Source organism: Alosa alosa, chromosome 6 (assembly GCF_017589495.1).
Source record: "Alosa alosa isolate M-15738 ecotype Scorff River chromosome 6, AALO_Geno_1.1, whole genome shotgun sequence".
NCBI lineage: Eukaryota > Metazoa > Chordata > Actinopteri > Clupeiformes > Clupeidae > Alosa > Alosa alosa.
In genome coordinates this window covers 20,155,041-20,164,710 of record NC_063194.1, presented here as the reverse complement: position 1 = coordinate 20,164,710, position 9,670 = coordinate 20,155,041, and the positions used below count along the sequence as shown (strand labels likewise).

The 9,670-nt window shown below is 40.1% G+C and overlaps 2 protein-coding genes across 2 annotated transcripts; both read left to right on the top strand.

Moving 5' to 3' along the window:
- The first annotated feature begins 986 nt into the window (after positions 1-986).
- On the top strand, positions 987-5,563 carry LOC125296314 (aquaporin-8-like). Its single transcript, XM_048246168.1, is given in 6 exon segments — positions 987-1,266; positions 1,268-1,287; positions 3,484-3,610; positions 4,100-4,314; positions 4,637-4,771; positions 5,140-5,563. Coding segments are annotated over 6 exon segments (795 nt in total). The 5' UTR covers positions 987-1,011; the 3' UTR covers positions 5,183-5,563.
- Positions 5,564-6,986: 1,423 nt separating this feature from the next.
- aqp8b (aquaporin 8b) lies at positions 6,987-9,367 on the top strand. The gene is made up of 5 exons (XM_048245914.1): positions 6,987-7,388; positions 7,767-7,893; positions 8,030-8,244; positions 8,602-8,736; positions 8,891-9,367. The coding sequence occupies exons 1-5, from the start codon at positions 7,129-7,131 to the stop codon at positions 8,931-8,933; spliced, it is 780 nt and encodes a 259-aa protein (XP_048101871.1). The 5' UTR covers positions 6,987-7,128; the 3' UTR covers positions 8,934-9,367.
- Positions 9,368-9,670: the final 303 nt, after the last annotated feature.

Genomic DNA, 9,670 nt, shown 5'->3' with positions numbered 1-9,670 from the left:
AAAATATAACTGCCAATACAAGCACACAACACAAGTCGAATCACTGTATGCTTTCTGAGGGGGAGAAAGGCAAATATTCTTATCATATTCTGCATTCCGTTATGCCAGGAAATATAGTGAAGTCTTGGAAATTCAAACAGATTGTTTCCATTTATGAGAGTTCCTTCTTTCCTTGCCTGTTTTTGTTGTGACTTTCAATTGTTATTTTCAAAGTTGGAATTGTCATTGTTGTATTTTAATGTATAGGTTTGTGGAGGTCAGTATTATATGGAAGTGTTAATTATATTTAGAATCCTTAGGCTATCAGCTTGATTGTTTTGAAAAATGATTTAGAAGTCTCCCTGGCCAAGCCCACAGATGACCTTTCTGACAAGGCACTTAGGTTGTATTTGCATAATGTCCTTCATAAATCCTTTTACTCATAAAATAAATAGGTCTTTACTATGTAGGAGATTGACATTCTTCGGTATACGTTAGGCCTATGTATTTAATAATGATTAAGACATTCTTATTAAGACATTAATTGGAAGTGCAAGAGTTTTTTGGTTTAGAAGTAAACTGTCAGTAGTTACCAGTCCCTTTACAAATATTTTGTTTTCAGAAAGAAACATCATGTGGTCTACTTCCTTGACCCATTCTGAGAACTCTTCAGCAAATTCAGCGAAGGCCCTCTTTGCTGTCCTATCTCAAACTACAGAATGTAGAGGGCAGTTTGCAACATCCAAGACACCGCAACCTTCCACTGCTTCCTTTCTCCTGAGTCCTTCACCTCCCCTGTGTTTGCCACCACGTTGTGTTTACTTCCTCCAACCTCTACCTCTCTGTCCCACCTCCTTTCACTGCTCTGTATCTCTCTCTCCACCCACCTTTTCCCCTTCTTTCCCTCTTGAGGCTTATCAGCAACACTCTCGTGCTCTATGTAGGGGAGGATAGAGTGGGCGGTTATCGAGGGGGGGGGGGATTATTATCCGCAGATTCCTGAATGCTCTCCAGAACCGACCTGTCCCAAGAATGTCGAAGTCAGAGTCCAAGACAGAGCTGTACGACCTTCCTACCACTGAACCTGCAGGTAGTCCAGATGGGCCAGAGAAGAAGCTGAGCAGACGAGCTGCTCTGTTCCTGCGCTACGTCCAGCCCTGCCTGGCCGAGCTGCTGGGCTCCATGCTCTTCATCTTCATTGGCTGCCTCTCGGTGGTGGAGAACGTCAACGGCACTGGGAGGCTCCAGCCTGCCCTGGCTCACGGCCTGGCGCTGGGCATCGTCATTCGCGGTGCTGGGGGAGATCAGGTATGGAGGGACAGGGAGGGAACGGGGGGAAAGGCAGAGGTGGGGGGCTCAGAGGGGGCACCAGTTAGGGGTAGGACCAGCTATAAAGAATGGGGAGAAGTGGGGGCTATAGGAGACTGCAGGGGTGTGGGTAGGTTGGGGGGCATCCCCTATGTTGCAAGGTCACCATGAGTTTAGTTTTGAGTAGGAATTTATTAAGCACAACTACCTGTGCTAAACTGCATGTAAGTGTCAATGCTGGCATTCAGTTTAGTAGCCTTAAGTGTCCAGTGTATTTCAGTCATCCAATAAGTTCAAGAAACTGTAACTGATATTTCTGAAACATTTTTGATTAAATTTGAAAAACTGGTCTAAATACATCCCTTAAGTGCTTAGTATTAACCTGATAAGGGGAACAAACATAGTACTGGTTAATTATTTTGGCATTGGTCTAATGCTATCTTACAGCATGGCAATACATTCCATGACAGGTTTCATGTAGTAAGTGGAAGTACATCGATAATATCCGACCTGCAAAATAAATGTAACATACCCAAGTTAAGGCATTAAGCTATATGGTAGTACTTAGTACCCGATAGTACTTTCATATTTGTATCACACTAGTAAAAAAAGGAGTACAAACTATTGGCCATACATAGTGTATTACATATAATATTTACAACCCCAAAACAGAAAAAGTTGGGACGTTGTGTAAAATGTGAATAAAAACAGAATGTAATAATCTGCGAATCTCTTAAACTCATATTTAGTTGCAAAAAGGACACAGACAACATATCAAATGTTGAAAATGACAAATTTGACTATTTCATGACAAATATATGTTAATTTGATACCAGCAAGATGTTTCAAAAAAAGTTGGGACGGGGGTAACAACATGCTGAAAAAGTTGTGTAATGATAACGAAAACAAAAGGAGGAATGTTTCACAACTAATTAGGGTAACTGGCAACACAATTGAGTATGAAAAAGAGCATCCCAGAGAGGCAGGGTCTCTTAGAAGTAAAGATGTAGGGGTATTCATCCCTCTGTGTAAACCTGTGTGCACAAATGATAAAACAATGTAATTTTAATGCTTCTTAACATGAAATTGTGTATTTGGGGAGTTCATCATTTACATGACATATTATTATTAAAACATTCAGAGAATCCAGAGAAATCTTTGCAAACAAGAGAAAGAGCTGAAAACAAATTGGATGGTTGTGGTCTTTTGGAACTTAGATGGCACTGCATCAAGACCAGTGACCTGTTTCCAGACCTGTCATTGTATGGGCTCAGGAAAACCTCTGACATTGTCTATGTGCATAGTTTGATATTCAATTCAAAAACTGCAGCCAAAATTGTACCATCTAATATTGTATTGAGACATGCTACAGAAAATACCACCGTCTTATCTGGGCCTGAGCTTGTTTAATATGGACTGAGGTAACATGGAAAAATGTCCTGTGGTTAGACCAATCAAAGTTTGCCATTCTTTTTGGAAATCATGGACTCATGTGGGCTAAAGAGGAGAGGGCCTATCCAAGTATTCAGCCTATCCAACTTGTTTTAGTGCTCAGTTCGATACCCAACATCTATGATGGTGTGGAGGAGCATTAGTGCCTACAGCATACATATACTGCCATCCAGGCAATGTCTTTTCCAGGGAAGACCTTGAATATTTCAGGAAAACAATGCCAAAATGAATTCTGCACATATTTAAATAGTATTTCTCCATAGAAGAATAGTCTGGGTGCTAAGATGGCCTGTCTGCAGTCCAGAATTGTCAAATTAGGTGCATAATGGAAGAAAAACATGACTAAGAATACACCATACTGTTGAGCAACTGACATCCTATATTGGGGAGTTATGGGACAACATTTCATTCTGAAAACACTAGCAAATGGTCTCCTCAGTTCCTAAACATTTACAGAATTCTGTTAAATGAAGAGATGAAGCAGCACAGTGGTAAACATGCTCCCGACCCAACTTTTTTTGAAACATGTTTCTGGCATCAAATTCAAAATTAACATATATTTTCCATGAAATAGTCCAAATTTTTATTTCCAACATTTGATATGTTGTCTATGTCCTTTTTGCTGCTAATTATGGGTTTATACTTGTATATGATCACATTCTGTTTTAATTTGCATTTTACACAATATCCCAACTTTTTCTGTTTTGGGGTTGTAAATAATTTTTCTCTGAAACCCACATACAGTGGTGGCCACTTCAACCCAGCAGTGTCCGTGTCGGCGTGCATGATTGGCGGTCTGAAGGTCATTCTGCTTCTCCCTTACATCATCTCCCAGTTGTGTGGTGGCATGATCGGAGCCGCACTGGCCAAGGTGAGAGTCCCGTCACGCCGCAGGACACAGATGGAACCACTACTGACTGAGGACAAAACGTTGATTTTCACATTCCTGCCTTATCTGATGTAGTTAAAATGAGCATCCCCAGTTATAGTTATCTTTCTTATCGCAACGTTTGAACATTTCTGTCTATATCTGCACCCTCCTCGACAGACTATTAAGCTGTAAAAGGATTAGGCGGTCGAGGCTTTGCTGATTTCAGACCGGTTTCGAACTGGGTTTTGCTCTTTCACTGCCAGATTTCACCATCCTTCTAGAAATTCAGATACACAAAAATTCGACTTTCAAATGAGTTACATTTCAGTGAGTACCCTACTGGAATGAGGAAAACCATTTGATCACATACAGTACACTTAAATGAAACATACGCCTCTTGTCCTCTTATAGTTATGTGCATAGGCTATCTACAGCCTTAATGTAAACTTTTGAGGAAAAACCCTTATGTACATAATTCACGTCCCACAGGCCGTTTCGCCGGTGGAGAGCTACGACAATTCATCTGGCGGGGCCTTTACCACGGTGCAGGCCGATGTGCAGATAGGCCGGGCAGTCGGGGCGGAGACAATCATGACCCTGTTCCTGACCATGGTGGTGTGCATGGGAGCGGTGAACGGCAAAACCCGCAGCGTGCTAGCACCCCTCTGCATCGGCTTCACCGTTGCTGCAGACATCCTGGCAGGGTGAGAACAGATCCAGATGGCAGAGCTCCATGCCATTACCCAGATCTTTATTCATGTTTATTTCCTTAAAACTTAAGTATGAACTAAGGCAGTTTGACCCTATAGTCTTGCAGACTGCAGTGAAAAATTTAAAGAACCACTACTTAACTAACTATTTAACCTTTGGTAATTGGTAAGGTAATGTTTACGTAAACATGCACACCGCTGACTTACACAAATAGTCAAAATGAAGAGGGAATATATTTTGTATGCTGTCACAAAAATGATTTCTGAAACTGAGCTATAAAAACTGTTCACATAAATTCCTTCATGTGTGTTTCAGAGGAGCCATTTCTGGGGCCTGCATGAATCCAGCCCGAGCTTTCGGCCCTGCGGTGGCTGCCAACTACTGGACCTACCACTGGATCTACTGGGTCGGCCCTATGGCTGGAGCTGTGATTACCGGCAGCATCATTAAGTAAGCCCTGGACTTCTCAATAGGGACAACTATACAGCCCACATTCACTTATTCACGGATGAAAGGCACATCTTCTAGCTGTTTACTATATTTAATACAGATTCCATCCATGCACATTCATTAAATGCATATTTGCATGAACACACAACAGCATTTCAGAATCTAGGTTGATAGGTTGACACAAATGAGTCAGTTTGTCACTTTCTTATCTTTATTACTATACCTCAAATGTTCCACTTGGTACATGTTTGTGGCATGGTCAGCATGAAAATAGTCTGTGGGCTAGTTCCACAGAAAGACTACACTCTAAACCTGTTGTCTGACCAGACTCTAACTATGACTCTAACTATGGCTGTTTTCTTTCTCAGGTTGCTGATTGGTGATGAGAAGGTTCGAGTTTTCTTGAAGTGACCCAAGACCTACACCTTGATCATATGAATGGAAAATTCTGGACATTTCATAATCTGAATCTGTACATACAACACTGAATTAGTTGCACTTCTTTTTTAAACGTGTATTTGAAATTGAATACCCTTGCCAATGTATGTTTCTTTCTGAAAAGTTATATGATTACATATAATTCCCTACAAAAGTACAATCCCATATGCTGCTACTTTACTTACATTTATATCTCACACATGCCTGTTTTCTGTTAAGATTTTAAAAATGTGCACAAAATGAAATGCAAAAGATTGTCTTAAATGACTGAATAATAATAATGATACTGATATAGTCATGAGTTATAGTACTTTATAGCACAGGACTGTCATACTTTATGTTATTGTCTTTTGTTTACATTTCCATGAGTTCATGTTAAATATTAAAACAATAATAATCTAATTTGTGATGTATTTACATGTCCTTTTCTGATGCTGGTGTGGCATATTTTTAAGATATAAATAATAATTATTATTATTATTATAATAATTAACAATAATAATAATATGCCTAATAATAATAATAATAACATGGTAAAATTGTAATTTATATAATTTAAATTATAATAACCGCAGGCTATGGATTTCAGAAAGTACATTAATTCCACAACAACATGTTACTTAGATTATTACACTAAAACAGAATAACGATAAAATATCTAGATTAAGCCTACACACAATATCAATATAGACCCATCAAAAATTAGCAATACATTTATAAACACAAAAATTGTTATTTAATGTGTTATCAGTACTGTGAAAACACTGAATTAGTTAATGTTTTCTCTTTTCTGGGATTTTTCCATACCCTCTTGAAGCACTGCATTGCAACAAATTTAGAGTTTGAAATTTAACTCAAGTCAAGTAAAATTTATTATAACCTCTCTCTCTATCTATCTCTCTCAAAGATATAGAACGCATGTTCAGTATTTGGATGCATAAAAGTTGGTGCTCATGATTTCTTTTGCTTGCTTTTATCATCCAAATTGGGAGTAAGATTATTTATATAACCACTGGTAAATAAAGCAATAAGACTCCAAACAAAAACAGAAGCCATGTTTGTATTATATGTCATATATTTGGATTTATGTACATGATTTGTTTGCTTTTTTTGTTGGTATTTGAGAGTAAAATGTGTTGAGTTAAGGACAAATATGATTGATCATGCAATATATCATGTACAGTACAATACTGTATAGTACAATAGTTGCAAGGCTTCTTTTGAAACAAATAACACTGCATTTCTGAATCAAAATATTAATAAAAGTGTAAAACACACAACATCACAAACATCGGCTGTGTTGCTTTGCTATTGACAAATACATAATTTCAACAGTTAGATGAAATCAACTGGAAGTCAATACAATGTTTTGAGTGTCTTTTGGTCTTTATATTGACAGTGGTATTTAACATATCCACTGGTACCATCACAGTAATCTCACAAATAACAGTTCAGGTACTCTCCAACTTGTGAAAATTGATGCTCAAACAAGAACTTTACAATATAGTCAGAATGTATCACATATTCAGTGGCATCAAGATTAAATGTAACCAAGGCCAGTGCATTGTTTGAAATGTTGGTTGATGTTTTGTGGCGGAAATGATAGCCTCTGTTTTCCAAGTTAAACATTCTAATCTCAGGCTTAACATCCCCTTGGCCAATAGCACTCCCGGCCATGCCTATAGTGCCCGCTAGTATCAGCTTTAAAACCAAACCTATGTCCTTGTATAAAGGCCACTGAAGCAATTTGTCTGCATGTCTCCTCTAACCTGTCAAAGTTCAGCTGATTACCAAGCCTGACGAAAGACGCCAGGACGCACCCCTGTGACTGTATCTGCTCCATTTCTAGAGCTCTCCAGCTCATTTACCCCTGCAGAGGTTCATCGCGGTGCAGTGCTTTGCACAGGTCTGAGTCCAGCATGACCGAGGAGAAGCTCCAGCTCCATGACACGGAGAGCAACTTGGACGCAGACACCAAGAGGCGAGATAGCGGCCGCCCCACAGGCACCTACGATCGGCTGATCCAGCCATGTGTGGCCGAGCTGGTGGGCACAGCTTTCTTCGTGTTCGTCGGCTGCGTCTCGGTCATCGAGAACGTAGAGGCGGCAGGGAGGCTGCAGCCAGCCCTGGCACACGGCCTGGCGGTGGCCGTCCTGGTGGCCTGCTTGGCAGAGGTCAGGTGAGGAGCGTTTGGGAACAGTGCCACACTGATTGCCATCTTTTGTGGTCCTGTTTACAGTGGCAGGGCATGTTAATTAGGACAACACACCTTGTGCGTGTGTGCAACCGGCAGGATATCTTGATGAGATAATAGAATGTTGTAAAAAGAGTATTTGTTTCCTACTAAATTTCCTACTGAATCTGATTTACAGACTTCCTTTCAAAGACATTTTTACGGGTTTATGTCATCATTAATTCTTCAATGTGTGAATGTATGTTTTAAGATACAGGTAAGGTATATACAAGGATAATAACTTTTCAGTACTAGCAGTTATATGACAATTTATATGATAAAGACCATAAAAAAGTTAAGTATTTTCATCTGTTCGTTTCTCAGTGGAGCCCATTTTAATCCACCATTCACTCTGGCGGTGTACCTCTGTGGTGGCATCCCGATGAAAATGGTGGTGCCATACATTGTGTGCCAGCTGATCGGGGGAGTGCTGGGGGCAACCATGTCAAAGGTGACTGTCTAGCTAACAACCTCATACAAACATCTGTATTCTTCCACAAAATAATAAAAAAAATCCACAGAAAATCTCATCTTTTTCACTCTAATTTTCCTAAGCAACAGAATAAAAGAATGTGTTTTTTGATCAGGTGATGACATCAGCAGAACACTATGCCACTGCTGAGGGTGCAGCGTTTGCTGTGGTCCAATCAGACATGCAGGTAATGGGAGCCGTATTTGGAGAGGTGGCCATGACGTGTCTGGTCACTACCGTGGTGCTGATGAGTGCGGTCAACTCTAAGAGCAAGAACCCCATGGCACCCTTCCTGATTGGCTGTACTGTCATCGTCAACATCTTGGCGGGGTGAGTGATTAGGCTATACAGCCAGGCACAGCAAGTGAGGAATCCCCTATCTGACCACAGTGCATATGGTGCACACACACAGACAGTACAATCTTGAATGGACCACATCTATACACTGTGCAGTGCTTGGACACTGATTGGATATCATGACATGAAGTATGTTTGACCCACAGCTTTGATCAAACCTTTTGCTTGCATTTTTTAATCTTATTCAGAATCTGAGATTCTAAGGTCTTGTGTAAAACACTTTGTGTCAGCTAGAGAAAAGCAAATCCTTCTTCTTAAAAGTTACTATTTAAAGAAATGAAAGTACCCCATTTCACATGTTGTCTTTTGTCTGTGTGTTCATCCCATCAGGGCTGATGTGTCCGGCACCTGCTTGAATCCCGCCAGGGCTTTGGGCCCAGCAGTGTTGACGGGGCACTGGACGTACCACTGGGTGTATTGGGTGGGTCCTCTCTCAGGGGGTCTGGTGGCTGTGGTGTTGGTGAGGTAAGGTCTTTAGCTAACCAAGAACATTTCAATCAATGTATACAGTCTACATGGATGTTTTGTTTAACCTAATGGTGTGCCAAACAATGCAGCAATAAAGTTCCCTTTGCAGGTAAAGACAAGTAAATTAATTTGCCCTCATTTGCTGTTTTAGGCTTTTGCTTGGGGATCAGAAACTACGCGTCATCTTCAAGTAAACTTTTAGTCCTTTACTACTCTCCAGCCCAGTAAAACAATGTTTTTTGTGGTTTTCCGCTCACTTTTGTGTTATTCCTGTACTGTATATGAGTTAATCTGATAATCAGACCTCCTGCACCAAGGATATTATCTTAGAACACAGAATAATTCAAAGTGAATGATGATGAGTGTCCCTCTCTTCTCGCTTCGTGTTCCTCTCCACTTTTAAAATGACATTTTGCAGCTGCTATTGACGAAGAGGTTCCCAGCTCCAAGACCTCCCATGATCTTTGATAGAAAGCTCATCACAGCTAACACACGGCAGTGTAGTACTGTAGAACACTTTAAACAGGCGCTGGCCAAATATAGGTATCAAAAGGCGTGTTGAATGTCGTATTCATTGTTATTGTATGTTATTCTGACAATAAAACTCCAATAAAAGTTTTCATCACTACCATCTCTCAGATGTCATTTAACACAAAGGACATGAAGGAGTACAAATTGTTGCCTATTTAATGCTTTCACAGTTTCAAAATGTAATATTTCTAAGAACATTGAGAACAGTTCTTTTTGTAATACTTTGCATATATATTTCAGTAGGCTACATCAAACCAAAGCCCAGAATGTTGTTGCCACTGTAACGCTGCCAGCATTAGGTTTGCAACAATACGTCAGTGTTCTGGAGCCAGCCTCCAAGCATGAATGATCTGAACTGACAGATTACTACATCAAGAAAATTAATGTCCCAAGTTTCTTG